Source organism: Ptiloglossa arizonensis, chromosome 10 (assembly GCF_051014685.1).
Source record: "Ptiloglossa arizonensis isolate GNS036 chromosome 10, iyPtiAriz1_principal, whole genome shotgun sequence".
In the NCBI taxonomy this organism is placed as follows: Eukaryota; Metazoa; Arthropoda; class Insecta; order Hymenoptera; family Colletidae; genus Ptiloglossa; species Ptiloglossa arizonensis.
Window position 1 is genome coordinate 1693697 of NC_135057.1, and position 15944 is coordinate 1709640.

Genomic DNA, 15944 nt, shown 5'->3' on the forward strand with positions numbered 1-15944 from the left:
CGCAGTCAAGCGAAGAAGAGCATGCGCAGTCAATTGATCGCGATGCGTGTGTTTAAAAACTGTATTTTAGTCGTTTAGCAACAATAACCAATAGGCGATATAGCATAAGTCGCATTAGGTTACTTTGATTTAGTTGAACTCGAGTAGTTCAAGGTGGGCGGTATGTAGAGGCTTGCAGCTGCGTTTTATGGCGGGACCGTGCTTCGAGTTTGTTAGAGAAATTGTCCACATGGCTACGGCACGGGCCTGTCACCGAAGGTCAGTTTATTTGTTGTTCGACTCGAGGCACGGAGCAAGTGATAGCTATTTCCCGTCATAAACCACTGCAGGCACTTAGACAGGGACCCTCCGCATCGCCTGGCACGCGAGGCCCTAGCGCCGTTTGTTGCATCATTCAAGATGCTGGAAAATTTAGCCCAGGCCTGCGGGGGTTTGGACACCCTGGCTACGTCGCGACGCCCCCACCTAAGCCCCATAGCGATGGGCATGTCCTAGATTCGGCGGGACTAGGACCCGTCGTAATTGGTCAGGCATTCGTCGCCACCCACCCTTAATTCAAGGGAGTAGGGCGAACCGAGGCGACGTTTGCACTGACCCGAGAAATCTTAGATTAGTTGCACAGAATACCACCAAGACAATAGAACCAAGGGTCGACGACTAGAGTGTACAGAGTATCGCCAAGGGCTTACAACCAAGGCGTACAGAGTACAGCTAAGAGATCACGGTTAGAGTTTTGGCCTGAACGCACGGATTGACGTGTGAAGCTTCCGGCGTTAGTTCCCACAAAGAACTTGCACTCCTCGAGGGAATTACCAGCAATCCCTCGAGCCTCCACGGAATCTTGGACCTTCGAGGAAGTTCGGCAGCCGACTTGTGCATCCAGTGAGGCGCCGTGTGTGAGGACAACGCTCAACACCCCCCTGGACGTGAGAGCAGCAAGCGGCGGAGACCTCGAAGGCGGCATTACAACCTCCATCGGTCCAGCCTAGTGGACAACGATCAACAACAGTTAGTCCTTCCAACGGGAAGGTGGTCCTTCGAGTCATCTATAGTCGGCACCCATCGTGCAAACACATTCAATGCTCGAAAGATCCTCGAGATCTACCACGAGCAGCTACAATCAGCTTCAATGCGGAATGTGAATTTTTGGAGCGTACGCCAACAGTTGTAAAAATATAGCTGTCTATATTATGGATACGTATTGTTAATTAGTCCGTGGCTGCCAAATCTTGTTGTCAGAGGTAGAAACGGTCTGCGGTATTGCTTCTGATTGAAAAGATAGAGAAGACTTTTATAACATATTGTTTAAACAATTTTATTCTAGGTCTCGTCATTATCGAAATATCGAAGAAAATATTTTTTCGCCCTCAGCTTTGAGGGCTGATTTCACCCCTTAGATATGGGTAATAGCAGATAAAAAAAAGTATGTATCCAATATTTCTCAAAGAACAATATCATATGTTTGTTATAATTTATTGAGTTTACTATACAGTATTATATAGTAATTAATACTTTGACAATAGCTGGATAACAATAAATAACTTGACTATGAGACAACTCTCTACAACATTTCACACTTCTCGGTTCGACACCGCTCGATTCGACACTTCTCGACTCAACACTCCTCGATTCAGCACTGCCTTTCCTTCCAAAAAGGAAAACCCTTTACCCGTTTTTTCGTTGGGCCTGCTCCGACCCCTACTTTCTCTTTTATTAGTCTCGCTCGTTGCACGTCAAATGCTGTTTTAAAGCTACGTTTTCCTAAACCTACTCTAAGCTAAAATTACGACACTACATATATAAGTTACATTAAAATCGACGATTCACACTTAAGCGATGTCCCTTGTAAATGATGTCAACTGTAATTAGAAAAATATTATTCAAATTGCAATATCGATGACCACTAATTATTTATATATTGATAAATTAATAAATTCAATTATTGTAGGATTTCTATTTAAAGGTCAGGGTGTATCAGAAATATTCGAACAACTGACACACGAAAAATAAACAACAACAATAATCCAAGTAGACAAAACTGCTCGTGGTAGTTCGCAATCGACCACGCCCTACGATAACGCTAGACTCAACGTCCTCTCTCCAGGAACACGCTATTACAAAAACAACCCTTTAGGCCAACGACCCTTTTTATATTCCAGAATTTGGGGCCTACGTGACTTATGCCACGAGCTTTGGGGATGCCGAAGGCGTAGACCGGTCGTGCTGGTTCGTTCAGGTGGTTTGCCAGACGGCAACCAGACGATGGGCCTTTATAGTGTCCGTGTCCCGAAAAATTACGATCAGTTACAACCCCCCGGAGAAGGGTTACATTCTAATAATATATTGTAGGAATTTATTAATACTGGTGGTGGTTATTTATGAAATGAAGGTGAATAAAGTTTTAGGATATACGTGTTTCGAATGACGTAGCAGTAGGAACAAAACATTAACAAAGCACACAAATAATAATCACACCGACTACGCTGATTACGTTAACTACGCTATTCTTATTTCGCGCGACACGATACGCTTCGACTATTTTCCAACAATGACTGTCCTTAAACACTCTTCTCTCGCACCTTATAGTCTCACACGCATTCATTTCCTTTCGTTCTAATCCTTAATCTCTCTCACTCCACGCATTTGGTCACGTTCGCCAAAAATGTCCCATTCTGGCGCCATCTCAATTGCTCGTCTTTCGCGCCTCGAAAACGCTTCACTCGCTCGTCTATTCCAAACACTTCAGGACCACGCACAATTCCTTTCATTTTCACGCATCACCGCAATATGTATTGTGCAATTAAAGAGTAGAAAATTTTGTAGTTATAAAACTACTATCGTAGAAAAAGTCCCGGAGAGAATTGTATTTGAAAAATGAAAAGGTAATGGTCCCATATATTGTAATAGATATTGTTTGTAAATTTAATTGTAGAGGAACAATCTATGCGTGAACGCGATGGGGCGAAAAAGATCAGAATGCAAAGGATTAAGAAAGAAACGACTGTCCAACTGTATCAATTCTCACTCGGTGATCGTTTTCCATTCACAGATCAGATGAGCGACATATGCAAGAAGTACTTCATGCGGGATCTCTACAGAAAGATAGACGGGGCCGTTCTCATATCGCAAAATGAGAGAGATCTGGACTGCACCATCACCTTCCAGACGCATAGCATCCTTCAGCGATTCATGCTCCGTTTCGACCAGCTGCAACTGGACTGCAACGATCATCTGTACATCTACGATGGCGCGCACGCGGTCAGCAGTTACAAGGTAAGTATCTATCAGCTTGATTGCGAAGAGTTCTCGTCGGGCGGCTGTTCAAACTTTACGAATCCGTCTGTACAAAATATAATCCGGATCTGCATCCAAATTGGAATCGCAAGGCTGAATGTAATATCGCCGGTTAGCCAAGAATTTGCATTCTAGGAAAATACAGTTTTCAGCCGGAACGAGCGCGTCGTGGAATGAAATGCAGTTGCGGGGCAAAGTTACTATTTCATTATTCGTTTAGAACGAAATGTCTCTGATGTCTCTTGGCATCCCAACCAACAGTCGAGTAAGAGTTTTGGGGATTACTTCTTGACGACGTAGGCGCTGATTATGTAAATGATTGTCGAAAGATACGCTGTCATACGAAGCAGGAGTGCTAGAATATATATTCATGTATACCGATGAATAATTTGATATAAAACTGTATTTGCAAAAATCGTATTCTACGATTTTCTATACAGAACTGAAGAGACCTTCGAACTTGATACATTGACCGTCATGATGGTTACTGTTAATCGGTGCTTGAATTTTACATTTTCTTAAAATGCTAATTTTAGAAATGCCACCAAATAAAGCGTATATCGCTGAATTATTTAATATTTATATTCTTCGAATAATAATTTAAATAAAATGTCGAAGACATTTCTAGAAAATGTGAAATGAAAAACTGGAAAACTGGTGCGGTAATCAATGTGTTAAGTTCAGGTTAACCGAAGTTATTCATTAGTCGAATGATACGACATTGATTGCAGGTAAGATTATACTTCAAGTACTCTTACATCTGTATCTATAAACACAAAAGAGAAACTAAACGATGCTATACAATTTGAATTATTCTGAGAGAACTCTATTTCGAGGATGTGGTACAGTAATATTCGTGTTAGAGCAAAACATCTTGTTTTACACTTTCTTCGCGATTTTCGTTCTAAATTGAGATTTATTGTTTCTAATTCTATACGAATTTCTTTGCATTATTCTAATACAAAGTATAGTATTCTCCGAATAATTGAAACAATTTTTCTCCGGATACTTGAACAAAATCATCGCCACCAATGTTTATTCGGTGATGTTGATCGACGTTCCGGATAAAATTGATAACACATGGCAGCAGGATCGAATGTTATTCGAAAATGAAATAAAAATTTTCAATAGTTTTCATAGTATTTTCGTCACAGTATTATCAATGGATTGGTGAAATTTTCCGGACGAAAATAAGTTTAGATATGGTCCCTATTCAAACTATTTTTAATTAGACGTAATTGAAAGCGATTTAAAAATGATTGGGACAAAATATTGGATTTATTTTCATCGAGAAATCTTAGCACATTCATTGATAATATGGTCATAAGAGTATAATGAAAAGTACAATAACTTTACTTACAAGGGACATCATTTAAGTGTAAATCGCCAATTTGAATGAAACTTACATATAAGATAATTCTTAGAAAAATATTTAACAGCTATTTTTTTTTTATCCGTTATTATCCATATACAAAATCAACCCTCAAAGTTGGGAGAGAAAAATGATGAGACCTAGAAAAAAGTTGTTTCAATAAAAATTGCGTACTCTTGAATAATGAATTTAACCTTTCAAACAGTTTTACAAAATATCAATTTCTTTAAACAATACGTTTAAACTTTTCACTTTTCATACTTTTTCCATACAAATCATTATTTCGCATCTTTATAAATTTGCCAGTATAAATTATAGATCAAAATGGAAAATACGTATATCTTGAAATCTTGATTTGATACTTTCAATAAAAGTTAGCGTTGATACAATAAAATCAGTTTCGATGCGAAACGTGAATTTTTGGAGCGTGTGCGAACAATTATAAAAATATATGATACAGTAGCTGTATTATATTATGAACACGTATTATTAATTAATCCACGGCTGTTAAAAGTTGTCACAAGTAGAAACGGTCCACGTTATTCCTTTTGATTGAAGACTTTTATAACCACGTGACCGAAACTACACTGGAAAACACAATTACCTAAAAATTCTCTAGAATTATTGATAAATATTTCTTGTATTTGTTCTATTTTTACAAATGTGCTAATTCAAAAAAGTGATACCTTTATTGGGTGTGGCGTTATGTTTTTCAAACTGTTCTGAAATTAAAGGGATAATACCATAAAGTGACTCGTATCTTCTACGTTTGTAAACATTTGATAGCTCTGAAAAGCGTCGAATACCAATTCTTAATTTACTTTTATGTCTGAAAAACCAGCCAGTTTATAACTATGTATTAAATCAATAACATTTTGTGCTAAATCAATTTCTTTAGCATGACCATCACTTTCGGTGCCATTTTCATAATTATACGCTTCCATTAAAATATTACTTACATTAATTGGATTAATTTTCATTTGCTATTAAAAATATGTGACTATATCACACGACACGGATAACTTTCCACACAAACAACTTCACAACTTGTATTGCACAGTAATACAAGTGACGATAATCTAGTTCTCATGAGCATTGCTTGAAACACACACGGAAAATGTAGCAAAATTCGTATGTATCATAATTTTATAAATCTTCAGGTATAGCTACAGGAGGAGTGAAGCTTTAAAATTAGGTCTTTCCAAAGCTGCTAAATTTTCACAAACGTAGAACACACCAGTCAGTGTATGGGATTATACCTTTAATTTCGAAGCAGTTTGAAAGATCTAATCCCATACACAAAAAAGGTAGCATTTTTCTGAATTAGCACAATTGTAGAAATAAAAGAAATAAAAGAAATATAAGAAATATTGAACAATAGGTATAGAGAGTTTTCGAGTAGTTGTATTTCCTAGTGTAGTTTCACTCACGCAGTTTAAAGTCTTCTCTATTTTTTCAATCAGAAGCAATACCGCGGACCGTTTCTACCTCTGACGACAAGATTTGGCAGCCACAGACTAATTAATAATACGTATCCATAATACAGACAGCTATATTTTTACAACTGTCCGCGTACGTTCCAAAAATTCACATTCCGCATTGAAGCTGATTTTATTTGACCAATGTTAACTTTTATTGAAAAAATTAAAATTTTCAAATATACGTATTTTCCATATTGGTCCATAGTTTATATTGAAAAATTTATAAAGATTCGAAACAATGAATTGTAGAAAAAAAATATAAAAAATTAATACTGTTTAACATATTGTTTAAATAAATTGATATTTTGAAAAACTATTTCGAATTATAAATTCATTATTCAAAAGTACGCAATTTTTGTTTAAACAACTTTTTTCTAGGTCTCGTCATGTTCGAAATATCGAGGAAAATGTTTTTCCCCCCTCCAACTGTGAGTTCCGATTTCACCCCCTAAATATGGATAATAGTAAATAAAGAAAAATACGTGTCAAATACTCTTCGAAGAACGATATCATATGTATATTTCATTAAAATCGACAATTTACATTTAAGTGATATCCCTTGTTAGACGTAGCGATCGATACATCGATACACGAACAGTATGACTTCGAAGTTTCGGCCATCTAGCGTATGTAATGCGATACTCGGTCTTTGTTACTCTATTTCGTTCACTATCTGTCGTCTCCTTTATTCGTCTATTTGGACAGTATGTACGTAGCTCGACTGTAAGCCAGTATAAAAGAAGGTATATTTCTAAAATGTTCACAAAGTACTGTGATGTGATTTTATATTGACAGAAATTTTGACTCATCTTCGGAACGTACAGGTTTCTATTAACGATTTCTTTTTTCGCAAGAGCTTTTAGCAAATACGTCAGTACTGGTTGATGATTTCTTAGGTCTTCTTGCGAGACTTTTACTTCATCTTCCAAGAAAACAATTATTTCGTGATTTATTTATTCGTTTATGATTAATTAATATAGAAAGTGAGCAATAAATGAATGAACAGGTTGGATTATCAAATATCGTCATGAATCACAAATCTCGTGAAACATGCCCGGCAAACTTCACAGGGATTGTTTTCAACAGATTTACAATCGTTAACATTGTGCAATGGGTTATGAAGCTAATGGTTTCTTCGTAGTAATTGTTTAAGAAGGCTTCTAGTGCAATAAAGCATACTATTGGCCAATGCCTCATAAAGTGAAAAGACGTTGAAAGCAACGTGTAAATATGTCTCGTGTAAATACTTGAGGATTTCTTGCATAAATGCAAGTGCAAACTATAGATAGTGCATAAACGAAAGCTTTTCAGATTTATGTTCATGGAACTTTTTCCATTTAGAGGGTGAGTGAAGTATTCTTTTACGACTAGTTTTAGTATCCAAGTAGAAAACCTTTTCTGATGTTTTAAAAGCATCATGCATCTCCAGTGTATTGAAACAGATAACTGATAACTGAAGTAACAAATTTGACTCGTAAAAGACATTTTGAAGTGGCATGAATTGAAGTGGTATTTCAGTACGCACCGTTATAGAATGGTGGAGCACGAGTACTTTTACAAAGTCAGTGACATAGTGAAGATCTAATATGTATGGTCGTAGTATAAATAAAAAGTTCAAATTATTTTTAAAACGATATTATTTCTGATTATTATAATATTTTATAATAAACGTCAATTATACATTCAGATTGCTTGGAAAAGAGCGATCTCTTTGAAAGAAATAAAAAAAATTTATAAACATAGTTTAATATATACTTAATATAGTATTAGTGTGATTATTAAATACTTTATGCAGTGTGAAAATCATTAAAGAGGTAAATGGTAGATTCTGGTAGTTTTACATTATTATAAATTTAAACCATAACAGATTAATGTGTGTTAATATATGGATGATTTTTATATAACTATGATCTTTTACGTCTTTGACCATAAATGTATAAAAATAGTATCTAACGTATTATTTTTAATGTAAACTAAAGAAATATCGTCTTTTAAACGAAATAAGGAGATCTGTTGTACTTACTAGACGAAAAATAATTCCTGAATCAAAAAATTTGGTAGCTTATGTAAGAAAAGGAAAGAACGAAACAGACTTTATTAGAGATTTTTTTTGGAATTATTTATTTATATACAAACTTTTCACTTACCTATACAAAGGTATAATTTTATTTATTAATTTTCCAGATCCTGGAAAAAGGAGCTACAAAAAGAGAATAAGAAAATACATAAACGTTACATGAATGCTAATATGATTGATTTATATGCTAAATTTTTAAAAGAGAGTTCCTTTCATGTACATTATTCAACTTTTACGAGATATCGTCCTTATTGTTTACAACATAAAATAACCGAAAGAGATTGTTACACTTGTTTTGTCCACAAAAATTTGTTCTGCTCGTTATTTCACTTGATAACCAAAAATTAACAGAACGCTGTTCGAGTTATAACATTTTAACAGCTCTCATAAGTTAGCAAAGAACTAAAAATTGTTTAGTAAGAAAATGTAATGGTTGTATACAAAATAAAGTTATATATATAACTTTATTTTAAATTACTACTTATATGTAGCACAAACATAAAAAGAAATAGAATTTGCACGAGTTCTTCTGTTGGATCAAAATCACATTTCAAAAGATAAAGTTTTATGAAAATTACTCATGTATAAGATTTATCGTAATTCTTATTTAACATTTTGTTTGTTACCCAATTGGTTGAATTAGACAATCTTCTTTAGTAATGAGAAAATAAGTTCTTTCTCGAATTGTTTAATGTTTTATCCATATTTTCAATCTGATCAGAACTTACTATTTGTGAGATTAATAATTATTATTCTCGAAAAAAAAAGATTGCATATAAATGCATATAAATTACGAAAATGTAAGAGAAGTAACGTACATATATCGAATTTTAAATAGTACTAAATTTATGTTGTAATTCATTCTAAGTGAATATGTTAACGTTTTATATTGACATTTTATCCCAGTGTTATACATGTGTTGTTTATTTTATTTCTTTATTTATTGAAATGCTTAAGCTCATTGAACTTTTAAACAGGTAAAGTGGTGTGTAATAATTGCCAAAGGTACATAGAACGTGTCATTTATTTACTTATATTTGTTTCGATTAAGTGTCTAATATAAATTGCGTATTATAGTACAAACAAGTAGTATGAATGACCGTGTAATAGAATGGAAAATAAATTACTGGGTTGCCTCGACCATGAGTGAAATGTCGGTCGAGGTTACACCTACAAGATATTCTTGAATGATGCCGTGTAAAATTTATTCTTCTTTAGAACAAGTGGAATTCATTATCATTTGCCAGCATTTTATGTAAAGATCGTCTTGTCGATGTGACATTTAAATAATCGCCACATTGAGGTTTCTTAACATCATTTCATACGTGGTTACTGATTGAATATCATTCTCTTTTTCTTATAAAGATAGAATGTCCTATACAAATTGTCACTTTAATATATTACAAATATATTGATCAGAATATGTCAGATCCTTCCAAGTAACTATAATAAATTGAAATTATCGTAAACTTGAGAAGAACGTATGTTCATTGAATTCTTGCTGAACTTACAATATTAAAATAAATTTAAGGAGCGAGAATAAATCTCTTTCGATATATCTTAAATATTTTCCTACCTCTTTCCATTTCTTCGTGTTAGTATCACAAATGTATATTTTTTTTCAACTTTTTGAGATTGTGTTAAAATTAGAATATGTTTCAAATTTTTAATAGTTGATGACAATTTCATATTATTTTTAGCGTACGAACATATTCAAAGCATAAATTTCTCATTAATTATCCTCTTTCAGGAAAATAACCGACTCAAAAAATGTAATTGTCTACTTAAATATTTTGTTGAAAAAATTACTTTACAGACTGTATGTTTATAATGTTCGCATGCATAGTAAAAATAAGAGTCTTTCAATAGGATCATTTTTTACCAGATGCACTCTCATTGACATCAAAGTATGGTATTATTTTCGAGAGTCATCGACAAGTAAGTCAGCGAAAAATCATGGAATAAGGACGAAGGGAAAGTTTTCAACAAAAATATTCATCTTTTCATACTCATGTATGAGTTTCGGTTCAGATGAAAAAACAAAACTGTAAATATGGCTTTTCTGGCGCGTTATATTGTATTTAAACTCTGATTCTAACAGTTGGTTCTATTAAAATATTTGCATTGAAACAAAGTAAAAATTCGTTTATAGAATGAGTGTTACAGTTCTCCTTATGAAACCCGTTATTTTACAAACACTTGGAGCAATCTTGGGAAAAGCATTCGTTATAAAAAGAGTATTTGATCTTTTGTTGAAATAACGACCTTTCGCGTGTGGAAAAACACTGTTCTATGTTCCAAAATAAATCATGAAATCTAAATTTAATTTTCAATATCGTTTCAATTTTTCTTTCTAATATGACGTACAGTTCTCGATTCTTAATGATATTAGTACAAAAATCAGATGTACCTAAATTAATATTTAATAAAGATATCTGTGTTATAATGAAACAAGATAAAAATTATTAAAGTAAATTAATCGTTACTTCTAAAATCGAATTTTTAAAAGTATTAATACTTCCAGATATAGTATACATTCTAAGTATAATTAATACTGAAACCAGGTATTAGAAATGTAATATTTGATATCGTGTTTTAACAACACGATACAACTACAATTAGTTGAATATTCTTCGATCGAAAATTCAATTATTCGGATATTATCGATTAGTAAAATATTTGATCAAACTTCGATAAATATAAAATGCAGGTAGTAGAACAAACATTTTTGTCTTCGGTTCATTTGTTATTCATTTTAGAAATTTTCGTTCTATAATTAACTCTTTAAGTTGATATACTTAAGGTATGTATATAATACAGTTTTAAATATATTATCGGTATTCTCTGGTGGTACGCTTTTTAAAATAACGTATCACCTGTTAGAATTGCAGCTTGTTTGCCAAGAAGACGTTTCCACGATACAATTGAAATTCAAAAACAATCGTCAGTGAGTACAGTTTCTTTCAAAAGCTTGTCTGTGTTTAAAGCAAGAAGCAAATTTTCAATTTATTCAACACAAATAATGCTTGTTACTATAATTAACGTTTCGTCCATTTTGCATTCTGTAAAGTTTGCTACCGAACATTCTCGGTAGTAAAGAGTTTAACCATCAAGGCAGAACGCATGCAACATAAATCTGAAAGTACGACAGGTGGAGTAACCCTGCTCGTTACACGCGTATTCCTAATACTCGTGTGATTATTCTAACTTGCAAACAGTTGTGTCGAAAGGGTTCGTTTGTGTAAATAACACTTCTCCGATCGGCAATCGCTGTTACTAGGTATTAAGGACTAATGCTGGAGCAGGGAACGGAGCACTCGTTGCTTCGATCAACATTTCGAACCATAATTGCCGCCATCGACCAAAAACTGAAACGCTATTTGTAGGAGGAACCGCGTCCTTTTTCCACGATTACCATCAGGGACAATAACGTTGCAGCTGAGAGGTCCGAGTTTCAGTTGTGGGAACCATTCTAATGTATTCCGCTATTATAAATTCTGAACATGACCAGCGCCGCCAAGATGCTGAAAACTTGCACCATTAATCAGGATTCGTTTCTTGGACAAGGATGGTATGCCTCGTTTGCTCGTTTCTTGGTTCGCGCTTTGCTTTTTTGTCAATTCGTGGATAGGATTCGATTTGAAATTATTCGTAGCCTTTGTCATTCGTATTTGGGTCGATGATACAGAGAATAATGTGCTTCTGCAAATTTGTCGTCGATGTGTTCGAGACAGAGCCTGTTGAAATTTACACGAGAACTATAAATCCTCATTTTCATCGGTCGTGAAAGTTGTCGAGAAAACGTTTGAAACTCGAGAACGCTCGCAAATGTTCACCAGAGCATGTATTACAGCTGCACGATGGTGGAAATGCGTCTTAAGGCTTACAGAAACGTTAATTACTCTTAAGATATAAACAATTGCTGAATATACACAAACAATAAAGAGATTGTTTAGTCGTTACGAGCATTTTATTCGACGTTTCCGATCCCTCTTTCGTGTTAATTTTCTGAACGTGCAAGTAAATTGATCAAGAATATACTAGGTTGTTCAATTAGTTCTATCGAACGATAAAACTAATTGAACAACCTATTATAATGATTGTATGTTAATTGAGGGAAGCAGAGAAGTTTTATATGTATATATAAATTAATATGGAAATGTTATAAGCAAGTAACTACTTACTTGCAAATAAACATTTGCGATGTGTATCAAAAATATAGGAATCAAATATAAAAAGAAAATTGTCGGTATTAATTTTCCTGATATTTATTAATTTATTTCTATTTCTCTTTATCAAATATACGATTGTATTTTATCATTCAAAATTTGAATAAATGTATTACTTTTAAGAATTCAGAAGAATAGCTTCATCATCGGGACGCGTGTTTATGCACATATGTAAGTACAGTGGCTAAAAAAAGTATTTGTACGCTATATTATAAGGAAATTCTTTTTACCTGTAAAACAGATTTTAATGAAAGTTTTTCTACACGTAGAGTATGCACACAGTGTAAATACATACATAGACAAATGCAACTTTCTTTGGAACATTTTGTAACAAAATGATAGAGCACTAACAGCTGAACATTTTTCATATAAAAAGTTTTACTCTAATTCGCACTATTGCGAAATTGTATTTAAAAAATAGAAGAAAAAGTGACACTGTAAAGGGTGATTTCAGCCAATTTCAGACGATTCCAACGACTTTCATTTTCTTTATAACTTCATAATCATGCAAGAGACAACAAAATGTTCAGTTTTTAGTGCTCTATCGATCTACTATAAAAAAAATTCCTCAAAAAGAATTGTATTAAAAAAAATGAAAAAATGTTAAACATTCGGGTCTTGACTTTATTCTCTTGGAAACATTTTTTTTTTTTTGACAAAAAATTATGTCATGTGCGGTCCAGTATGGTTTACTTGCACACAAACTTTCGTTAAAATCAGACTTGTATGTCAGATAAATTTCCTTATAATATAGCGTACGAATACTTTTTTCAGCAACTGTATATCGAGGAACGAACTATTGGAGTTATTCATCGTTTGTTCATCAATGCTGACAAGTATTAACCCTCTGCGATCGTACGTCTACTCTCAGCCACCAAAGCTTTTTTACCTGCATACATTGCGGCGTTATGAAGATATAAAAGTTAAAAATTATTCTGTATGTTCAAACGGAAAAATTAAAATGCCAAACTAATTATTTTCACGATATATGTTCTCGAAAACCAGAGCTTCGTATTGGTGACTGCTTTGAAAGATACCGCACGATGAAGAACTGTACAATATAATTTTTACATAAAATTAAAACATTATTGTCTTACATGTATCTAAAATTTCAAAAAGAATTAATAAATTTTACTTTTCCTTCGTAATCTTGCATAAGACGTATTACTGTTTATCCAATGAAAATGAACTCCAATCAGCATGACACCTAACTATAAACTTAATACGATCGCAAAGGGTTAATAATACAAAGTATACTTTTGGATGTGAGGTATAATCGAATAAATCATCCATTTTGGTCGTGAAAATAAACGACAATCTGTGGATGAAATATGCCAATACCAGATACAGGTGTGGTGATTAGGGATTGTAGAGATTTTCTATTCGAAGCAATTAAGAAACCTACCTGCGTCGCGAAAAGTAGAAGTTTTCTTTCAATTACCATGAAAATAATTTTAGGCAATTCAACAACCACCGAAAATAAAATTAAATTGAATATTTTAACCCTTTACGAGCAAAATTACTTTTTCATGAAATTGTTTCGTAACTTTTAGAGTAATCGGATCTTAATAAATTGTCCGTAAATTACATGAAACATATCGAGCAATTTATCATCATCCTAATCGCGAATATTTATCACGGTATAATTTGAATTACAAGCAAAACATATGATAATTAGATTTCAGTTCGAAGAATAAACGTTTCAATGGTCGGATGAAAAATGAATGCAACAATGGTTCAATTCGGATATTATAATTTTCGATAGATTGAAAAATATTAATGTCAAGCATTAATTTAGTTACTACATTTTTCGAGTTGATCTAAATATTTATGATTGATAATTTATAAGGGTATTTTGTCTGTTTTTACATATAGCGTAAATGTATTTATACATCGGAATTATATAACAAAATAAATTAATACTCGATTATCGCAAGTATTTTATTTCATGTACGAGTTCAAGTATTAAAATAATTTACATTTTGCACGAGTCTGACTATTCTGGGCTATTGTATTTTAATTTGTGACGTTTGATGAACGGAAAATGACTTAAGAGTCTCTTAATCTCGAAAGTCTTCCAGTATTTTTACAATGTAAAAATATAGTTAACATACTCATTGTGCAATCATGTATTAATGTTTGTAAAATGTCTCGTTTTCTAGAATTTGTTGCGCTTGGTTGTTCACACATTCGATGAAAAGAGGTTATATAATATTGAACATTGAATGTATGCAAAGGTTCACTTTCAAAACTGATACAAATATTGCCCAAATTACCGTTAAATTATAGATTCCTGCAACGCCTACACATGAAATGCATACAAATTTAATTTTATTTGCTTGAACAATTATTCAACATTAAAAATATATACTATAAGAGTATCATAAATGTTCATCCTCTCCTTCAATTTTTTTCTGGAAATGTACTCTTCCTTTGACATTTTTTAAGAAATGAAAAATTTACGATAACCCTTACGATTACCAAATCTAGTTTAACTCTTTGTAATTTCATGTTGTTATTGTGTAGGTACCACCTGTATACGTATGCTTACATATATTTTGCAATGGAAGAAATTTTATCTAAAAGTCTTAAAAATCTTCAAATTGATGTGCTTGGAACAAGCAACCTGTATTTAAAAGACGTAAACGGCTTTGTAGAATTAATTTCTAGTAGTCTGGCCATTAGGGTTAAAAACTATACGAATATGAAGGATTAATACCCGAGACGAACAGTCCATCCAACTAACATTGAATTTTAATTCGATCGATGTAAACGTTCCTACCTGTCTACTTCCATATTGAATGTTTAAGTCAAATAATGAATTCCAAAGCTGGCTGTACGAAAAATGTACGAGGGTACGCTTATCAACCGAATCGTTTAACAAAATCGTGTTACAAACTTTTGCGTCTCTGCCTCGATTCATCGTCTCTCGGAGATAGAAAATTCATGAGGCATCGGCCGCACGTCTGCGGGACTATTTATTATTAAACATTTTCAGGCACGTTTCAGTATCCGTGTAAACGTTTTCGTTTCTGCTTAGAGCGGAGGTAAATCGTGCGTATTTATTTTCTCGCCCCGCGCGGCCAATGATGGTGGCCGCTTTTCGCAGCTTTTGGAGCAATGAATAGTGGCGGTGGCCCCGTCTGCGGTAATTTATGAAAAATAAACGTTAACGACGTACGTCGTGAAATATCTTTCTACCTTGAATTACCGTGCTCTCCATCTAGTATCATGCGTTCCTTCGGCGCGTGTGCGCGCAAATGAGTAAGTGTATGTACGTGTGTATGGAGCCGTGTACATGTGTACCATCGTACGATTACATTGTCGAGCCGAAGCATCCGTGTTGTGCACATTTACGTTCACGTACGATGAGAATGTGCGTACACACGCTTACAATAACGATACAGGAAGAAAGCCAGAGAGCAATGTAATTTTGCATAATGGCGGTTTAACTTTAATCTTTTTTATGGTCTACGTAATGGCCCGTTAAG

At 33.7% G+C, this 15944-nt stretch overlaps 1 protein-coding gene across 2 annotated transcripts in view; it reads left to right on the forward strand.

Moving 5' to 3' along the window:
• Positions 1–15944, forward strand: part of LOC143152172 (uncharacterized) — a 450848-nt gene that overhangs the window by 248489 nt on the left and 186415 nt on the right. For both annotated transcript variants that reach the window (XM_076322000.1, XM_076322001.1), the window contains exon 2: positions 3050–3273. In XM_076322000.1, the coding sequence (XP_076178115.1) occupies positions 3050–3273 (224 nt within the window). The remainder of the gene's footprint in view (positions 1–3049; positions 3274–15944) is intronic.